General features: G+C 40.7%; 2 protein-coding genes across 2 annotated transcripts in view; one reads left to right on the top strand and one right to left on the bottom strand.

The window, feature by feature from the left end:
* tw (Protein O-mannosyl-transferase 2) overlaps window positions 1–7,772 on the top strand; it is a 38,254-nt gene extending 30,482 nt beyond the window's left edge. Inside the window, exons 15-18 of the mRNA XM_080275669.1 lie at window positions 1,722–1,881; window positions 4,886–5,026; window positions 5,159–5,270; window positions 6,347–7,772. Coding sequence (XP_080131795.1) covers window positions 1,722–1,881; window positions 4,886–5,026; window positions 5,159–5,270; window positions 6,347–6,452 — 519 coding nt within the window. The 3' untranslated portion in view covers window positions 6,453–7,772. The remainder of the gene's footprint in view (window positions 1–1,721; window positions 1,882–4,885; window positions 5,027–5,158; window positions 5,271–6,346) is intronic.
* Window positions 7,773–9,859: 2,087 nt separating this feature from the next.
* The window catches only part of LOC145404041 (uncharacterized), a 29,155-nt gene continuing 17,534 nt past the window's right edge, over window positions 9,860–21,480 (bottom strand). The window contains exons 3-7 of the mRNA XM_080275644.1: window positions 13,596–13,809; window positions 12,926–13,058; window positions 12,581–12,762; window positions 11,558–11,756; window positions 9,860–10,011 (exon numbers count right to left, since the gene is read on the bottom strand). Of these exons, the coding sequence (XP_080131770.1) occupies window positions 9,860–10,011; window positions 11,558–11,756; window positions 12,581–12,762; window positions 12,926–13,058; window positions 13,596–13,809 (880 nt within the window). The remainder of the gene's footprint in view (window positions 10,012–11,557; window positions 11,757–12,580; window positions 12,763–12,925; window positions 13,059–13,595; window positions 13,810–21,480) is intronic.

Below are 21,480 nucleotides of genomic sequence, written 5' to 3'. Positions count from 1 at the left end.
TTCGTAGGTTGTGTGTCCCAGTTTTTGTATGTTCTGGGATTGGCTTTGTTAGTGTGACCATTGTCAACCATGAATCATTTTCTACGTCCCTTAAGTTTTCATAAAGTATAGTGAGTGCTTTTTTTGTATCCACTGATTACCTAGTGTATTAGAAATTTCACATAGCAGCCAAAATGTTTGCTTCTTACATGAGTAGAGTGAGCCATCCCTGCAACACACTATAATTGAGATGCATGATGTGTGGAACACCCTGTACTGTACGTTCCTTCTTATTTTCCACTTGCTTCTTTTTGCTGACTCTTTCACATGCCTGAATTGTGTTAGCATATTTGTCCTTGTTCTGGAACTATCATGTGTGCTTGATTTTTCATTTACTTGGATGTTGTTGCAGCTTTCTTTGGTAAGATGGTCGATGTGAATTGTATTTGGTGTATGAATTTTGTTTGTACTTTTTGTTTTTGTTTTTGTTTTGACACTGGGATTTTTCTGTGATGTGCCAGACTGTAGTTTACATGTGCTTGTTTCTTTTTGATACTGCTATGATACCCTTTTTGTGACTGTTTAATGTATTTCTTGAAATTATGAGTTGTTAGTTTGTGAAATTCACAACCATAATCACAGAAAAGTTATAGTAGTCATCATGTGTTTAAATCATTTTGACTCAGCACTTCATGTTTTACTGTGGAACATTACTTATTTCTTTTCATAAAGTCTTTGTTTTCATTAGCACACCATATTATATGTGTGTATGTGCATGCATGTGTGTGTGTGTGTGTGCACTCTTGGCATTTTGTCATTTCCATGTGAACATTACGACCATAATGTTAGTTTATTATTATTATTATTATTTATTTTTTTTATGTATTACATGTGTTGTTTAATGTGCAGTTCATCTTCATTATAAGCTACTTCTTTAAGTTCATTTTTGCCACAGTATTAAGTCCCGAATAAGTTTCAGACAATTGAAATTCCATTGGTACCTGTAAAGTTGATTTGCCAGTTGCTTCCAGTTTTCTGTCCCAGTTGTACGGAGAAAGTGTGATATTTCAAAACACGTCCTTGGCTGCTATTGTAATTGTGGCTGCCAGTTCTATAATTCCTTCATGAGTAAGGGATATTTTAATAATATTTTAACTTCTTCACCCAAATAGGGAAAAAGTAGTAAATAAGTGTATAGATAGTGAAGGACTTTTAATAGTCAGTCTTTTGTAGTTTACTGTGGACATAACCCCTTCACCCTGGTGATGTGTATACCGTTACTACTTTCAGATTATTTTATTCAGATGAAGAGAGCACCCAAGTGATGAATGGGATAATGATACCGATATGTAACTCCTTCAGTTTAAAATTCTCTTAGTTTAAGTACAAGTGATTGGTGGCATCAAGAATGTAATAGAAAATATCACCATGATGGATGGGCTAATTGCAGAAAAAGACACAAAGAAGGGAAGCTTATAATGACTTACTTTAGTACAGTACTGTATTTTTTTTCTTTTCCTTCCATAGCAAATTATAATAAATACCCATGAGCTTTCAATGATACCTGTTAAATTGAATTACTTGTACCAGTTTCTCATAGTTTACAGTAGTGCTGGCATGTAAAAGAGTTGACATTTTCAATGAATACTGGCACTATATGTTGCTTATAATGAGGACTGCTTGTACTTGATTTGTGTATGCTTGTGATATGTTGTTTATGTTGTTGGCCTGGGAACCTTCAGGGCCAGTGGTTCTCTGCAATAGATGGGTTCAAAGTGTACCTGCTGGGCAACCCTATCATCTGGTGGGGTAACCTGGTGGTGTTGGCTGCGTTTTTGTTTGTTTACATCTACCAGGCCTATCGACGACAGCGCGGTGCCCGTGATGACGCCCAGACCAAAGGTATGTGCACTGTTGAGGCCAAGGCAGGATACAGACTCCATCAGTACGGTATTACAGCATATTTTTATTCCTTTAAATCGATGGATGGTGTGTGTATTTCAGTCATGCTAGCATTTGGGATACAGTAAACCCTTCGTAGGTTGACCTATTTGGGGCTCTAGGGTAGTTCGACTTACCGAATTTTCCTACTAACTGGAAATAATTGGGAAAAAAAAAAAAGTATTCCTCCTCTCTAATAATCGCATATTGTATGCGATTACATGTTTATTATCACTAAACTAAAGTAGCATTTATCCATCCATCCATCCATCACCCAGTCCTATGTTGCCCCACAAGGAGCGTAGGAGCTTGGGGCTAGACAAGTTGGTCCCGACATTTGAGAGTGAAAGAAGCATTTATAAAGAAATAAAAATAAACAATAAAAAAAATTCAGTGCATGTCGTAGGCTAGGCTAGGATAGGAGATACCACAGGTCGAGGGGTGCAACAGTCACTTAATTATGAAAAGTTCTGCGCTTATTTACTTCATTTTACAATCAGTTAAAACTGTAACACTTGGAATATAATAAACTAAAATGTCGCGCTTACCTTATAAGAAACAAAAATGTAACCCTTTGAATAAACACTAAGTCAGGTGGTGGCGACCATCATCCACTCACTTGATGTAGTGCTCCCTACTTCGTCCTTAGCCTTTATCATTCTTTTTCTGTGCCTGCCCTCCTCTCTTTCTATATCTCCCATCTTTCCTGTCACTTCTTATTGCTCTTCTTTCCTTTACAGGTGGCTTTACATTGAGTGACAAGCCAAATGGTTTCCTGTAAGACAAGAAAACATTTACAACGCTGGGTGGTAACCATATAACCAACCCATACGTCAACAAGTGGGTTGGTGAAGGGTTAGTGCCCCTCCCCGTAAAACCAATAACTCAAAAGTCAAATGGCCACCCCTTCCTTGATTATGGCGTCTGGCAATAGATAGATAGATAGATACTGTAGACATCTCGGTCAGAGTTCGACTTGCCGGAAATTCCACCTTCTGCAGGGTCAATTTATTGAAGTTTTACTGTATCTTATGAATTGGATAGGTTGGATATGATAGTCAGTTCTTTTCTTTGGCAACATCTTCTTAGCCTCTGATTTTCATATATAAATTTCATTCTTGCCCCCAGACAGTTTTACTAAGCTTGAGAGTTTTTTCAACCTAGAGGGGTCAGATATGGCCTTCATTAATCTCATAACTTCAGGAGGTATTCCCTAAGTTGAATAAAGTCATCTAGTGTTATTAAGAAGAAAATATAAAAGACATCATCTTATACTGTAAAATGTTATTCTTGCTACTGCCAGATAATGATATGCACTTTACAAGAAACCTGTCTTAGTGAAGGGGTTAGGAATTATTCCATTAAGCTCTTCATTAGAGTAACATCTTCATATCATGATATTTTTTAAGTTTAGGAGAAACCCCTTGTGTTGAAGGTGAACATGTAACTTTTTAGGATTCAACAGCCCAGGTATTATAACAATCTCTCAGTAGTTACCACAAAAATTTGTACATTGCTTCAGCATTATTCCCCCAGAGTCATCTTCAGATTCATTTTGGATCTCTCACTACATCACTACCATACAGCACTTTTTTTTTTTTTTTTTTTTTTTTTTTTTTTAAATAAAGATCCGTAACCCCATTCAGCTCAGTTGATGACTCTGTGTGGTCGGAGGATCAGTATGACAAAGAACCAGTGAGACTCATTCCTGCCTAATAATTGAGGTTTACTGAATTTCATGTAGCTGCAAACAGTATATCTTAGTTCAGCCGTGGTGAAGTATAGAGGATATATGGGAGAAATATGTAGCACGGCAGTTTCAAAAAAAGCTTGCTCGTGTGATGTATGTCACAGTTGCAAGCTTTCCATCATATATTGTACGTTGTAACTGTTGGGTCAAAGTTGTGGGAGTGGCCAGGTTCTGTCAGGTGAAAGCAGATTGAGTACACCAGCTCTTACTCCATACTTGTATTCTGTCATATATGATTTCAAATCTTGTTCACATTTTTTTCAAGATTCTTAATTGTTACTGTTCATAATCCTCATTATAACCCATTCTAAGCTCACAGAAGTTCCCCCAGGTTTTCTTTAGGTTCATCATATAGTTTTTAAGTTTCTACTCTGAATGGTGACTGAACACTCTCCTCTCAGTCAGTACTGTAGGCAGGCAGAAACATACAGCAGGTATGAAACTGTCTACATTACTCATTGCTCAGCTGTTCTAAAGGTACAGTATGATTCTGCATCAGGCTCCTTGAACTGCACTGCACTGGTATTATTGTTACTGTTTTGTCTCACATGTTAATTTTGTTGCAAATGCATCCTGTTTTAAGGGCACACTTCTGTTGTTCAATGTTGCATTTTACAAAATGTGTTTGTCAGCGTTTGTGCCCATGTCCCTTGTGTGTAAGTTTGTCATCCTTATGCCTGAAGTGCCATGCACCATAGCATATTAAGTTTTTGCAATATTCTTGAATGTCTTTTTATTTTTATTTATTTTTTTTTTTTACCGTATGGCTCCAGGGAGCATAGAATGCCTCCAAGATTCTAGCCATAACTGTCAGCACAATCCTATAGATTACTGTTATTTGTGTAGGTGGTTTAACATGTGGCAGAAAGCTGAGAATAGGGCTTAACCCTAAATCCAGGTGACATGTTATTCTTGTAGGCTGCTATTGCCAGATCACTTTGTTCTGTATAGGAGCCATTTTTGTAACTGAAGGGGTTTAGAAATGGCCTGGCTTAACATCTTGAGTATGAGATAACTAAGATGAATGATATCATCTGGAAGTAGGAAGAATAAAGTACAAAGTACATCATTGGCTTCAAGAGGTTAAATGACACAACTATGTATTTATCATGTAATAGTTGTATATTAACTCCTTCAGTACAGCTTTTAAGTATAGCTAATACGTCATAGTAGTACAGTAGTTACAACTTCAGACTTGAACTGTCCCTGTGTCAGCTCGGCGTGACCGTACCTTGGGAGCATGTGGGTGGCTGGTGCTGGCCTGGGGACTACACTACCTCCCCTTCTACGCCATGGGACGCATCCTATACTTCCACCACTACTTCCCTGCCCTACTCTTCTCATCCATGCTCACCGGTAAGACAACAGGCAATCTCTTGTGACCCTTATAGCATGATGTTGGTAGTATTAACACTGTACTGTTAAGTCTGAGTGATAGTGATAATAATAATGGTGGTGTTAGTAATAATGTGTCTGTGTGATTGGCAGGTGTGATCGTGGACTACCTATTTGAGTCTCTACCCAGCATGGTGCCACACTACCTAGCCCAGTCAGTTTACCCAACACTCACTGGTCTTTTCTACTCCACTCTCATCTACAGGTTAGTCCACACTACTTTAAGCTCATTTACAACACAGACAAGTGCTGGAGAGGGGCGCCTTCATTTGGTGGCTCCAAGTTACCCAGGAGGCTCAACTGCCCAGTTATACACATGTCCCTCAGTTCTCTCCTATCCCCTGAAAGGAGGATAGTGGACTGCATAATGGCAGCCTCAGCCTGCAGTCCACTAGGTTCATGTCCAGATGAGCCTGGAGTGACAACAACAATAACAACTGAAATTGGAGTTCCTCAGCCTCACAGATCAGTTGCCCTTCAGGATGCTTAAACATGGCTAGGTGTATAGTAGAGCTACCCAACCATGTCAAGTGTATGCAGGCCAAGCATTTATCTTATACATGCATATTACTTAAGTGAAATAGTAGTATACAGTATTGTTTAGGTCGGAGCTAAGTACAGTATACTTAAAGCTTTGATGATGAACTAATAAATGTATGGCCTGTTTTACAGGACAGTTAATTGGATTGTTTCTCCTGATTTGTTTTCCATCTCTCTTTCTCCCTAATATGTTCTTCATTCTCAGGATCAAGTCCACTCATTTGATAATGGGACATAGATGTTAATGGATGACAAGTAAAAAAAAAAAAAAAAGAAAAAGAAACAAAAGGTATGCATTTATTTCATACATATTCTCAGTATCAGGTTAAAAAGATAGGAGTGGAAGTCTGGAAGTCCCATCTTGTATTATTTTAGTGGATATGGTAACCCCACTGCCCAGCACTTAAGTTGCATACAGCCTAATACTGTCTCTTGGCAGAGGGGGAGGGAGAAAGGGAGGGAGGGAGATTTTGGACATAAGGGCTTCCATTTACTTTCATTCATATCTCCAAAGGGAAGAAAGAGAATTGCTGTGCTTCACATTTGGGAAAATGACTGAGGATGATCATAATTAGTTTTGTTTTTGTGTATATGAATTGTACTCAAATGAGGATTTCTACACTAGTTCCTTATACATCTCTGTATTTATTGTGTAACTTGGTGTCTAATCTTCTGCCGTAAGTGATACACTCAGGTAGCTTGACTTTTAATTCACCATTCACCCAACCTGTTTAATTGCAGCTTCTACCTGTTTGCTCCATTGACGTACGGGATGCACAACCTGGACCCCAGCTTTGAAAACAGCACTGTGCACCAGATTCGTTGGCTTGATTCCTGGGAGTTTTAGGTAACAGCTCATGTAGTACCATTTTTCCCCAAGATCTTCATTACATAATCCTTACCAAAGTAGCTGAAGATCTGTTTAATTTTACAGGCTCCACAGACAACTGGACTTTACCATGAAACCTTATTGTTCCCTAGTATCATGGTTTGCAATTCCTTTCTGTTTCACATCATTGACTTATTATATTTCAAAGTTCTGTTGACTTTGTTCCATCTATTGTTTCCACAACAACCCTGCAATGTCTCATGCCTTTCTTACAATTTAGAGGCCTATTTCCTTTTATCCTCCTCTTCCCAATTAACTTTAGCTTATGCAGTGTTGAAAATTTTTTCTGCTATTAAAGTTGCCCATCAATTTTGAATATTATGCTGTTTTTCTTAATATTTTTATACTTACTGGGCTCTATATCTGTAAGCAGAACCCATGTAAAGTTCTTGGTAAAACTTTAAAGATTCAGTAATACCGTATGATAGTAATGTTGAATGAATTATTTTTATATTAAAGTTTAAGATCGTACTGTGATATTGTCAAGCATAGCTACGCTTTTTGTTAATTATAAAAGTTTGTAATGTTTATCCAGCAGATATTGTAGCTTTGGGAATGATTTACAGTAGTAACCAGTGAGTATTAGTGAAAGTGATAAGTAGCATGAACTTTAGCTTGAAGTTGTTAATATTAATTTTTGAATTCAGATTTTCTTTATGATATTTTTCCTCAAACACACAGGCAGTGATACTTCAGACTTCAGTTCCTCATCCTTGATACTAGTGTCTCATTTTTTTCCCAATGTATTTTTTTCAATCTGACCCTGTAGTTTTGTGTTTTGGGTTTATTACTGATGATTCACAGTTGTTTTTATACTTTGTCACAGCACCCAACATTCTGGAGTTTAATCTTTTGCACAAGGATTATTTTGAATTCCATCTCCAACTTTTATTACAGTTGCGTTTTTGGATAAAAAACATTACAAAGAGGATTTCTGAACCATATCTTCTTTGGTATATCATGTAGTGCAGTTGTCAAGGTTTGGTCTCTTTGAAAGTGTGATTTTCAGGTACCCATTAAATAGCATTGGTATATTGTGATTAAGAAATGTATTGTAATGACTATAGGATGGGTTAATTGAAAAGTACTTTCTGTTCAATAGGAAATAACAATGCTAGTGGTTGACAGATTACTGGAATGTGTTGTGACCAGATGATATAGTCTGCACCTGCACTTATTTTTGTTCTTAGGGAGTACATCTTGTCTGAAGTGTCTGATCTTGTGTGTCCTTCAGAACATTTATATTTTTTTACAGTTTGTAATAAATTTTCTGGTTGATTCCTCATGTTTACCTTCAACAAATTACCAAAATAATAATAAAATATGCGTTTCAGGTGAAGCAAGGTTTTTGGGGTAATGACTGTGTAATATATTTCAGTGGGTGCATTATGTTGTTGATAGCTCTTTCAATATTCTACTTTCTTTTTCCTCGCTTCTGTATCCTTCTGCAATATGGTCTTACTGTAGGTGGAAGATAAGGGTCAGAATAATGATAATATATTGGGTGAGCATGGGAAAGGTAGTGCAGGTTTAAAGAGGGATCACGTCAAGGGAGGAGAGTAATAGGAAGAGTTGGTAGTATTATGTCGAGTAAGGTGGGTTTTGTTTGGAGGTGAAGAGGACTTTGCATGAAAGTGTGTTATTGCTGACACTTTTGTAATGGGGTGAAATCCAGGTAGCAAGTATTAGTAAATTTTGTAGGTTACAGGCTGTAGAAATGAGCTTTTCTTGCAGGTATAAACAGGATCAGTGGTGTAAGCAACAAGGGAAATTTTGAATGTCATTTAGTAGGAAGAAGTTCTGGAAATATTCAAATGGATAAGGAAACATACTTTTGAGATAGTATGGTTGTATTCAAAGACTGCACACAAAGTACCATCGAGTTTCTTTGAAAGTGAGATTTAGGGTATTAAAAGAGGAAGACTGTGTGTGGTATGTGGTATGAAAGAAAAGAGGGGCAGTATATTGGTGAGTGGAAAGAGAAAGAGGAGAGACTGAGAGGTACATAATAGTAACCTGGTGATTGTTTTGTCATGATAATCCCCTGTCAGCAGGTTCCCAAGAGAGATCAAGGCTTCGAAGATCGTGATGATGATTGAGCAGGCTGTATCACAGAAATGCTGGTTGATGCTATATTGAATTTTGCCTACTAGTAAACGGATTCATATTTTTGTCTTGCTCCAAGAGGATTGTAACTAAAAAAAATAACTAATCTCTTCTTGCTTTATTAGAGTCATCAGAGCAAAGAAATAAGATTTTATAAGAAAACATTCTCAAAGAAAAGCAAGATGTTCATGTAAAACATTTGGAAATTAATTGGAAATAGCATAGACACAATCAGGATATAATTATATGTAAATGGTTAGAAATATTTCTCACAATTCAGTAAAAAAATGGTAGTGGACAGCTATCTAACCCTCGTATTTGAAGGTGATTACCTTGAAGTATCATTACCACTCTAAATTTTTTGTTGCGGTGGGTTTTAATCTTCATGCAGCATTTATGTTGCAGAGTAGTACTTTTCTGCTTTTGTTTTTAAATATAGAGTAGTTGGTATGAAAGTTTTGTTACATGCATGAATTTGATCCCCAGGAGATGACTGGAGGTTAAGTCCTGTTATGCCACTGAGGGAAGTAGGCATCTTATATTTCCTTAGATGTTCAGGACTTCAGTATCCAATCCATGATCACCCTCATCTCAAAGCAGGTTAGAGATTTTTTTTTTTTTCTACTGTAGTTTTTGCACAGTAGAATGAGAGACTTACCCACTGACTATTTTGCAACCCTTAGAGTAAGAGGAGGGAACCAGCCCACATTGACAACCTTGGAACCAGCCCAGAGTGAATATCAGAAAGTCAGGAAACATTTGAGAATCATGAGAGAATTTATCAGGCTGTTTATGCTGAAATTCTACGGCCTTTTTCAGCCACTGTTGTAGCTTTACCCAGAATTAAGTCAGAGACAGTTACTCCCTTGCATAGTGCATGTTGGTGGGGTCCAGAACATTCATAATGCTGATCCGCATCAGCAGTACACCTTTGAATTGCCCATTTTTGCCCAATAATTTATGTTACAGAAATGAAGGACAGACCCATTTAGAATAAATGAAATTAGTTACCATACACCCAGGTAAAGCTGCAGATTTTAACAGCCATGTATATACCCCATCAGAACCATTCTCTCTCTCTCTCTCTCTCTCTCTCTCTTTTCTACTGCCAAGTAATTTTTAATGGATAAGGGAAAATTTCTTGTAATGAAGGGGTTAATCTACACATGGCTGTCATTGTAGAAGAGCTGGCGGTGGCATAACACCACACAGCACAAGACAGTCACAAAGGGGGGTCAGCTATTGTGGTACACGTTAGGTCAGTAACTAGGTTTATGTATCTGGAGTTGCCGGAGGGAGAATAGCTTGATTGCCAGGACACATGAGAGTGTTGAGAGAAGGGCCACTGCACTCACCAGCACTGAACCAGTCACCATCACCCACGAGTCCAACCAGCATGCCTCACCAGACCCTGCCATGACAAAACAAACAACTGTATAATGTGGGGGGGGGGGGGGCTGGGTGTAAAATCAGAATCATAAGTTCCTCACTAATGCATCACACGTATGGCATTTCATCACTTTTTCCTAGATACATTAAACCAGTGAGGGTCATTTGTTGGCAGAACATATTAACTCTGATCTTATGTTAGTAGTAAGAAAGAAAAGAACTTTTATCCCTGACTCCGTACATTAGTGAGAGAAAATGAAGCAAGATAGGAGTTATTGAAAGAACAAGAGACCTTTAAACACACACACCATTCTAGAAATTTTTTTTCTACCATGGTAATTCCCTGCCATGGGTTTCGAGAGAGGGCAAGGCATATGAGATGATGGTGTTGAGTTACTGTAGAATCATTTCTCCTTGCCAATTTCATTTGTTCTTTTTAATCCATGGATTGCGAGCCACAGCTCAGGCTGTGCTGGCTGTGCATCACCGCTAACTACTCAACCCCTACCCAAACTTACACATGACGCTGTTCAAAGACGGAGAGAGAAATTTTTTCTTTTCACCAGATGATGCCCTGGATGCTTATCTTCAAGTTTATTATAAACAAAAACAATCCTTTTTTTTTTTTTTTTTTTACTACTCCCCTATGTAAACATATGCATGGCCCAACGCAAAGACTGAGAGATTCTTCATTTTTTGCACACCACGGGGTGGGATAAAAAAAGGTAATTTCCCAATCCACGGTTTAACCAAGGAATGAAGGAGTAGTGTACTGTGCTTAAAAATGAGAAGAGTTGGGCCTTCCAATTTATACCAAACAACAAATTTGGAAGATCTTTTTATTGCATTCATAGGAGTAGAGATTTCCTTTATCCAAACAATAGTTTAAAGCATTATATAGAATAAAGTGGTGGTAGGTGGGGGCACTCACCATCCACTAACTCATTAGTGCTGCTTGTGGGTGGCTGCCCTTTCCTCTCTTCCATTTTAACTTCCTTCCTCTTCTGTCTTTTTTTTTTTTTTCATTCGTTCCTCTTCTGTCTGTGGGTGACTCTACACTGAGTAACAACCCAGATGGTTTCCTGTACACCAGGAAACCATTTTCTGTGCTGGGTAGTAACCATATAACCCAATTATGGCGCCTGGTGGTCCATCCATCCATCCATCATCCAATCCTACGTTGCCCCATGAGGAGCGTAGGAGCGCGGGGCTAGGCAAGTTGGTCCTGGCATTAATGGGTAATTAAGGCACTCCAATCAGATTGAGCCTGTGCAGGTTTATATCCAAGGGGTGGTTGGGGTTTATTGCTCATGTAATACGACTCAGGGATGAGTGAGGCTGGTCTCTCTCATCTTATATGTCAGGAACAACTTGCCTAGCCCTGGGCTCCTGTGCTCCTCATGGGGCAACACAGGATTAGGTGATGGTAAGGATTATGATGATGATGATGAATGATATAAAATATTGGAATGGAACATCACTCATCAATGTATTATAGATGCATATTGTACGTATGTTGTTTCTTGTCATTCACGTGGTTTGCTTAAGTGCAAACTCATGAGACTTACCAATCAGTGGTTCCCGTGCCACAACCAAGACTCCTCGTTCCAACTCAACCATGGCTGACCGAGGCTGTGTGTCAGAGGGTGCCTGCCGTCTTACCCGGTCGTGGGGGATGCCACCCGGGCAGAAATCTGAGCACTCACCCTCACACACTTCCAAGTGGCATGAGATCAGAAATTCTGGACTCTCTCCAATGTTAAAGGCCTGGAGGAAATAAATATCAGCAAGACAACATTGCTACACTAAAGCAGGTACCGAAGAATATTCGTCATGAGTGCAGTACATACACATCATCAGCAACCTTTTACTGTATTTACAGTCCCATTCAAATGAGTATACAAATGATGTAATATAAATTGTAATGTACTGGTCCTCAGAACATCATATGTTATTCTGCTCCATTAACAACAGCTTTGCTGTTCCCTAATACCTATAAGACCTTTATGCTTCTGAGAATGTGCCATAATGATGAGACCAATGTACTTCAGGCTGTCAAGCTATGAGTGAACCAACAAAAGAGTAAAAGCACTGGAATGATGGTGCCAAGGCGCTGTTTCCTTAGAGCAGAGTACTGTTCAGGATGCACCAAGAATAATCACTTGGAGAGCCTCAAACAGAGAGGATATTGTCTGCAGGCTTCAAAGAACCTCCAAGATTATTTGTAAGGAGTTGATGCTGATTGACTCACATAAGACCCTCAATCCTCGCCCTTCATGTTTCTGAACGATGCTTTTAGCTTCCAGGCATTACCTGAAATTCACATGTATTGACAGTGCTAGAATGTTTAGGAACAGTCTTATTGGCCACACAGTAAGACATCACCCAGTGCTGGTTGGCTATCAGGTGTATGCCACAATTTTGTTTGAGTTTGTCCTTCCTTTTCTCTCTTAACTGGCCAACAGGTCTTGAATATAATGCATTGCTGCAAGAAAAAGTCACATACAGTATGTAAGTTAGGCAAAATCCTGGAACGTATTTTAAATTTCAGAGTAAATTACATTACTGTATAAGATTAGTGCATTAGTAACCTTGAGGTAGGAGTAGAGCATGAGATCTGCTTCAACACCATTGGTTTGCCTGGTTTTCGCGAAGGGTGTGAGGAGGTCTGGCCGCAACAGACATCCATTGCTGTCCATCAGTGCCACCTGACGACCACCCGCAGAACTTGCATTACAAGACACAACATTTGCATCCATCGTGCGGCTTGGATCTAGGAGTAAAAATGCCGCGTTAGTTATTGTAGAGCAAAGTTATTCAAAATGACAATATTACTGCAGTGTACTGAAGACTGATGATAAGAGACCATATAAGACTGATGATAAGAGACCATATACAAGGAGACATATAGAAAAGACACTGTATTATGTTCCCACCTTGAACATAAATGACAACTGAGATGTCATCCCCCATGTGAACATAGCCTGTGGCTGGCCCAGCGAAGGGACCTGCACCCTGCTGGATCTCCATCAATGTATTTATTGAACGTGCATCAAGGCTCACTGGCACCTGAGGAAAAATTAGTGTGGATGAAGAGAATAAGGAGGATCCTGTATAGTACTGCTTAGGGGCAGTTTCTAACCTGAAGTTGACAGGTCTGCACAGTCATATGGACCAGGGTTGAGCATCAACAACAACATTTATTTGTTGAACTGAGGCTTAGTAAGATGCACAAAAATAATCACAAGAAGCAGCAAGACTATGTAGAATGTGTACTTGCAGTGGAAAGTGTCTCCTGACTCTCAGTATGTGGGTTCACTTCTAGTCTAGATAAAATAACTGGTACTGTAGCAGCAAGAGCAGCTTGAAAAAATCTGTTAATTCAGTGATATTTGTTGTTGTGAGTGACTGATGTTGTGATAGATGTTGGGAGTCATCGTACTTATGATGATGGTAAGAGTGATTGTTGCTGTGACAATGCAGATGGTAGTGGTAATGATTCCTCTTGTGATGGTAATAATGATGGGTGATGTTGTTGTGTTGGTAATGGTAATAGTTAATGTTACAATGGAATGTCTAATGCCATCACAAGATAGAAACACTGACCTTCTGTGGCTCATAGACCTTGAAGGGTGCAGCTCCAACACTCTTCTGGACAGTGTGATGCCATGTACACCGGATGTTTCTCGCCACATCCCACTCCTCCTGGATGATGGGGTCTGTCTGGATGATGATGGTGTTCTCAAAATACATGTCTCGAGTTGGGGTAGCCATCTCTAGCTGGCCCGTTGTTCCACATCCGTCAATTGGCACGTTGAAGCTGTTAGAGATATGTGGAAAATTAGGTGAGGTTTGAAGGTGTCTGATGGTTTGAATGCCCCAGTTCAAGTGACAGCCTGCCATACGTTTGATCTCCAAAATGTGACTGGAGGATTTTCAGTCACATAATTTTATCAGGAGATCTAGGATGGTAATCCATCCTTAAGTGTAAGGCAAGGAATGTCTGGTGGCAGGAAGTTTGAATCATGTAATTGCACGAGGTGCATAGGTCAGTAATCCACCTTTAAATGCTCTTGGGTTTGATTAACAAACAAATTATGATCAGTTGCATGTCATACCTCAGATTTCCTTTTACAAGAAGAATAAGATATAGCATCATCTCCCTTGTTGTTGCTTCAGTAAACCAAAGTATCTTATTGTAATTTTCCACTCACAATTAGGATTTGTTTTGGATGTAAGAGCAAGAGACGTTGGAAGACTGCACTCTCCTTGTCCTTCAGTGAAACATATCACAGGTACAACAGGGAGTAGTCTGTAAGTCTGGCTGTGAATCAATGCTGTGGCAGTCAAACCTCAGTTCCTGCACTTGACAAGGAATAATTTACGACTGGCTTTTTTTTTTTTTTTTTTTTTTTTTTTAAAGGGGATGTAATATTGCACGCCTCCTTTCTCGTCAGGTTCATGTCCCAGCTGAGATAAAATAGCTGTTCCTCCAACCCTGGTGAATGTGGGAATTGAATTGCAAAGAGGACTTAAAGGATAATGTGCAAGAGTACCTGAGGGGGGACTGACTTATGAGAGGAAATGGTGGTATGTGCTGATAGCCCCTTCAGTTGCTTGATGAACTTATTCTTGCCATTCTCAGACAACTTTATTCATTTCAAGAGAGACTTTTCGAACTGGAAGGGTTAAATATAACCTTAATGAACCCCTTCACATGGTGGCCTGATCAAAATGAAAATGTCGTGAGATTGAGTGGGGACAGAGCAACTTGAAGGCATTGTTGTTGCATGGTAGATGAACTGTGGAACTGGGCATCAGGAATCCATCTTTATGAAAGATCCAAATCATTATTTGTGGTGTATCCTTATCAGTTCACTACTATCACAGTTTGTGGTGGTAGATGGGGGTGCACACCATCCACTCACTTGATGCGGTGCTGACTATTTCATTTATCATGTCCGTCATTCTTCTTTCTGTGTCTGTTCTCCTCGCTTTCTATTCTCCCATGATTCCTGTCATTATTACCCTTCTTTCCACTTCAGGTGGCTCTACATTGAGTGGCTAGCCAAATGTTGCCTGTAACTCATGAAACCATTTACAATGCTGGGTGGTAGCCATATAACCAAATAATGGGGTGTTATGGAGCCTACTGTGGTGCCCCTCATAACTGTGTACAGATGCAACCGTAACGTCTACCCAGGAATCAAACCACACTAATCCCCGTGCTTCGCTGTGTGAGGCGTTATCAGTCACAAGGGAACTTTGGTGTACTGCACGGGACGAACCTGCAGGGAGGTTGCTTGCCTTAGGTTGACGCGTGATCAAATATTAAATATGATTTGACTGAGAAGTGTTATGTCGTTGTTTGAGTGTCTGTTGTCTAGCTGTCTGGTTATCCGTATTTGTCAATCTGTTTGTCTGTATCCCCCGCCTCTCCCTCTCTCTCTCTCTCTCTCTCTCTCTCTCTCTCTCTCTCTCTCTCTCTCTCTCTCTCCATTGCGTCAGCGAAGTGGTGTAACTCCGTCTGACCTCTGGTGAACAAAGAGCATCGTAGTAAGTGGGTGGGGGTCATGGAGAGTCAAGGGGAGGGAAAGGAAAGAGGGGGGGGGGACGTGGAGGGAAGGATTGAGGGGAAAAGGAAGGAGAGAGAGAGGAAGTTGAGGGAAGGCGGGTGAGAATGGTAAAAGGAGAGAAGGAAGGAGAAAAGACAGGGATGAATGGCAGGAAGGAGGAAATGAAAGGTGTGAGAGAGTGAAAGGAAGGAAAGACTGCAAGAGGTTGATGAATGAAACAGGACAGAGGTGTATGAAGGGAAAGGAGACGACGAGGAAGGGAAGGACGGGGAAGGGGAGAAGGGAGGATAAAGAGGGATGTAGTGAAAAGGAGACACGATAAGAGGAAGGAAAGAGGACATGGGGGGGAGGGAAGGAAAGGGAGAGGGGATGCGAGAAAAAGAGGGGAGAGGAAAATGAGATGGCGAAGGAGACAGGAACGGATGGGAGCATGAGAGGCAGAAGGAATGGAAGAAGGGAGAGAATAGTGGTGAAGGAAAGGGGTGAAGAAAGAATAAGGAAAGAGGAGGGAAGGAAGGAACGAGAGAGGAAGGAAGCAATGAAAAGAGGGAAGGGAAAGGAAAGATGAAGAGGTGAGGGGAGGAAGAGAAGAATGAGAACTTCGGGGGGAAGGGAGAGGAAATAAATAGGGTGTCGAGGAGAGAGAGAGAGATGGACAAGCAGTTAGGAAGTCATCTTTGATGGTGGTGGCGATTATAACGAGGGTGCTGCTGATAATGATAAAATAGGGTGTCGAGGAGAGAGAGAGAGAGAGATGGGAAAGCAGTTAGGAAGTCATCTTTGATGATAGTGGTGGTGGCGATTATGACGAGGGTGCTGCTGATAATGATGAAATAGGGTGTTGAGGAGGGAGAGAGATGGAAAAGCAGTTAGGAAGTCATCTTTGATGGTGGTGGCGATTATGACGAGGGTGCTGCTGATAATGATGACGTGATAATAATGATAAAGGACAGTGGTAACTTGTGCCTTGATCCCCTCTCTTGTGCTACTGTATACGCTGGGCTAACGAATGACACACCAGGAAGTACTTGGAAAACACCTAGTTACACGTAGCCTAGATAGAATGTGTGTGTGTGTGTGTTTGAAGGACTCGAAATCTTCTCGTGTTTTCTTCTTGCAAAAATAAACCCAAGTTACGCTCGGGAATTGGTCGTAAATCTGCTTGCGAGGCGTAGTGCGTGCGTAGTGCATCCAGCGTGCGTTAGGGACATGAGGTTACGTGTCACGAAGTTGCCAAGGACGGGAGAGGGTAAAGGGTAATGAGAAGAAGAAATATAAAATGGCGTTCATCTTAGACAAACTGGCCCATTTCATTGGCGGCCTTGGATGCAAACCCGTTACTACGGGTCGTGTGCTAGAGGAAGACTGGGACTTAGTAGAAACTGTCTGCCTAAATGGCCCTCTTAAAGTTAAAAGGCGTAGACAAGACTTCATCTTTTTCAGCTGCTTTGGCTTCGGGAACTAGTATATGATGGTTTGCTCACACTCACTGATACACACATACATACAGTAGCACGATACACACATCCCACATTCGGAAGTTACATACTCATATGAGTTAATACTTCCGTATCAGTTACGCTACAGATACAAGTCCGCACACACACACACACACACACACACACACACACACACACACACACACACACACACACACACACACACACACACAATTGAAACTGGGCTGTGTGACTCCCTTTCTGGATGTGGAAGAATTAGCTGAGAAACACCCCTCATGGAAAAACTGTACATTCTATAATTTATAGTCAGCCACAGCCTCTCTCTCTCTCTCTCTCTCTCTCTCTCTCACACACACACACACACACACACACACACACACACACCTTGGGATCATAGTATTAAACTTTTTCCCCAAGGATTAAATGAAGTGATATGGACTGGTCATCGTAATATCATTAGATCAAACTTAGACACGAATAAAACATTTTGAGGCTATAATTTACGTGAAACCAATCTTAAAAGCTTCTTAAACAGGCTTGTAATGTATTGCTTTCTAGTCCTGTACTTTATTATGCAAGTTTTATAAATGCATAATTGTCGAGTGTGTGCAACTGCAAAAAATGATAATAATAATTCTACTGTTTGATACACAGCATTCAAGAATGTTTTAGATTTTATTATTATTTTTTTTTTTACTTATAAGAAATATGTAAAACAAGTAAATTAAATGCGGTTTTAAAGGAACTTGAAGAAATTCTACAACCCTTCTAAAAATTTTAAAGGCACTTTTATGGGAACAAAATTTTTGGCAGCGACAGTGACGTCACTTCAGTGTTGTGGTTGCGGGAGTGAGGTGACACGTGCAAACTTCGGCTGGGATGTTTCGTAACTTGAGCGGACTTTTGAAGCTGTTATTGTTCATCACTAAAACATGGTAGGCTTATTTGACTCAAGATACAGTAACGCGTTTTTACACATTATAGAAGACTGGATTTTGAACAAAGAGCATAACTAAAGAGGCGGCAGTGGGTCAAAGGACAGGTGAATATTTGTCCTAAATGCTAGAAGACGCATTTGCAGTTGTACATTGGAGCGAACGTCCAAGAAACGTAGCAGGACACCATTCCAAAACGACAGCCGAGTGCTGCAACCGCAAAAAAACAACTCATGCCTGTAAAACAAATGCCAGCATAATGTCACTAAGAAGTGTTCTGATACATTTGCATAGTGACCGTCCTTAGTTTACCGTCGAGATGAGCGGCAACGAAACCACGCTGGCAACACACAACAGAGACTGAATTTTGACCAACAAGGGAAGATTGGCCAGTATAAAAGTAAAAGTGTGTTATGTTCAGATGAGAGTGTAACGTTTACAGGAAGTCAGACAAGTGAGGCGTTCGAAAAATTCTGATCTTTGTGATCCAAAATACCGGTATATATATACAAGGAAGTGTGCCAGACATCGTGGTTGTGATAGGCAGTGTGGTGAACTTTTTTTTTTTTTTCCTGTATGAGAATGGGGTAACAGTGAGCAGTGATAATCTGGGTGTGTTGCATGGTTATCCAGAGAGCTTTCAACAAGTGTAATGCAGAAACATGCAAGCTGGTGAAACAAAGTTGTAACAAAATGGTTTGCAGTGTGCGATTTAGATTATATTAAATACGGTACTGGCCTACAGGAAGCCCAGACCTAAATCCAAGAGAGAGTTTGAAGTGCTTGATGAGAAAACGATTAGAGAATGAAGACACATACTTTCACGAATTGCAAAATGCCGTTGATGTGTGGAATTGAACTTTTGCGCAGTTTGACTTACCGCCTTGTTTGCAAGCTGTCATCAGGCGGAGTGGAAACTGCTGAATGTAAATTATAGCCATCCATCCATCCATCCATCATCCTGTCCTATGTTGCCCCATGAGGAGCGTAGGAGCCCGGGGCTAGGCAAGGTGGTTCTGACTTAATATGAGTGACCAGCCTCACTCATCCCTGAGTGGCATTACGTGAGCAATAAACCCCAACCATCCCTTGGATATAAACCTGCGCCGGCTCAATCCGATTGGATTTGGTTGTATGGTTACCACCCAGCATAGTAAGTGGTTTCCTGGTGTACAGGAAACCATTTGGCTTGTTACTCACTGTAGAGTCACCCATAGGCAGAAGGAAGAGGAATGAAAAACAGAAGAGTGAGTGTAAAGACAGAAGGAAGAGGAGAGAATGAAGGAAAGGAAGACAAGAGGAAGAGAGGAAAATGCAGACGCCCAAAACAGCAGTACTCTACATAGAGTGAGTGGATGGTGAGCACCCCCACCTACCACATAAGGTGAGAAAATCTCGTTACATGGTTATAAGTAACACTTTTTTCATTTAAAAAGGTTCGGTAACTACCCAGGGGTGGGATCGACACAGACTTTGACCACACCGTTTTATAGCTACGTCGCCAAACTTGGATAGGCTAGGCTGCATACAAATAAAAAGAAAAAAAATAGAAGATATGAATAGGAAAGAAGGTAGATACATTTATAGAATAGAGACAGATTTTCATGTAGGTATCTAGGTTGCTAAAAGAAATTGAGACAGCAACAGATTAACACGTTTCATATTTAGAGAGAGAGAGAGAGAATATTAAACACCCAAACTGTCAACTTCTGACAGGCACTTAGATACTGTGCAATAATACTGGCCCGTCTTTATACGTTTACCTGTTGCAGCCTCCTCACGCACTCGACCTTGCCCCCTCACCTCACCTCCCATCCCCATATGACCTCTCTCGCTCCCACCTCCCATCATATAACTTCTTGCCCCCTCCCTCCTGACCTCTGCCCTCGGTCTGCCGTTCGCTTAAAGGGGCAACTCTTTCTTTTAATCCCTTTCGATGCTCATTCTTTTTAGCAATTTTGCTTTCATCTCAATATCCCGGTGCCTGTCATTACATCTGGCAGTCAGTCTGTTTGCCAACCTTTCCTGTTGCTGCCATTGTCATTCAATCAGCTGTGAAGAGACCTTCCATATCGCAGGCGAGAGAGTCTGTTAATCTCCAGCATAACTTCATATTGGCATCTCTGGGGTCATCGCATAGTAAGAGGCCCGTGTGTGTGTGTGTGTCTGTGTCTGTGTGTGTCTGTGTTCCCATACACAGACCCAGCACTCTCCAGCAGGGTAAAATTAAAGACTACTTGACTCGTCGCAGCAGTGTTTCATCACTCCTCTGTCAGCGTCGGCCAATGCTCCTTTGAACTCTCTTACTGGATTCCTTGCCCTTTAAGACAGGCATGCAGCATGAGAATTTCCACATTCGTCCTTTCTCTGTAATGCAGTGGTTAACCGGTTTTTTCACTCCTTTGTTCACGTAATACGGTTATTCTTAAACGTTTTCTTATCTGGCCATATAGTAGAACGCATAGGCTCCCTAGCACTTCTTCGTCAGCGATTTATTTTGTATATTTCCGGTATCCAAAAATGTTTTCATGCGTTATTTATTTCGTTTTTATTAAAGAGAGAGTTGGATGACCAGTAACATACAAGGCCCAGATTTTCGTCGTTCTGCAGATTATTTTACGTAGTTTGCAGGTTTAGAGGGGAATTATTTATTACATGGGTCCATCAGAGGCCAAGGTCAACGGTTTGGCGCTGCGTTGCCATGATGTCTGAATATATACCGGTACCTTCACCAGATCATTTAACTATGGCTACCGAACAGAAGATTTGGTCAAGCTCAAGGAAGACATCTTGTAGTGCGAGAGCGAGAGGGGGGGGGGAGGAGGGGAAACTACCTAACCTTTCCTGTAAGCTCCCTAACCCTATTTGTTCCAAAAGTCTATCCAGAACTGAATAAAGTCGCCTGGAAGTAAGAGGAATACAGTATGAGGTGTCTTCGTGGTAAGGAGATACATTTCTTCACTACGATGGCGTCTCTTTGTTGCTGCCTGACGATTTTATTCATCTTAAGAGAAGCCTCTGATAGTTAAAGGCTTCTAATGGTGTACTTTGTCCCCCCCCCACCCAGTTCAGAAAGTCTCTCCCAGGCTGAATAAAATGGAGAGGTACCAAGCATAGAATATAAAAATAACACTGCAGCAAAGGGGAAAAAATCTGGGCCAAGTTAAAGTGAACGAACTACACCTACAGATTATTATTATGTGAGGAGTAGACTTTAGCACCAGTCGAGCAGGGCAGTACTCCCGAGGTGGATGGAAAGCTGATGACAGGGAGTGCTGGAGCTCCCGTTTCATCAGCCCTCAGGACTAGTTCCTGACCATCCCCCTTTGCTGAACTTTTTCAGTGTCTCAGTTACACAGAGAGTAGGCCAGCATGCTCTCCAGTACAAATTTCTCTAACTATCTTCACCAAACTACATGCACAGTACACACTACACTTCCTTTTCAAAAATCAACAAAAATGGCGTCTATTAATCAAGCCTCGGAGTCCCCAGGGGGGGGGACCATAAATGCCCCCGCCA

This window comes from Coenobita brevimanus, chromosome 62 (genome assembly GCF_032717465.1).
Source record: "Coenobita brevimanus isolate Jiangsu-jjx chromosome 62, ASM3271746v2, whole genome shotgun sequence".
Taxonomy (NCBI): Eukaryota; Metazoa; Arthropoda; class Malacostraca; order Decapoda; family Coenobitidae; genus Coenobita; species Coenobita brevimanus.
The sequence above is the reverse complement of the archived record's forward strand: the minus strand, read 5'-3'. Positions and strand labels throughout refer to the sequence as shown.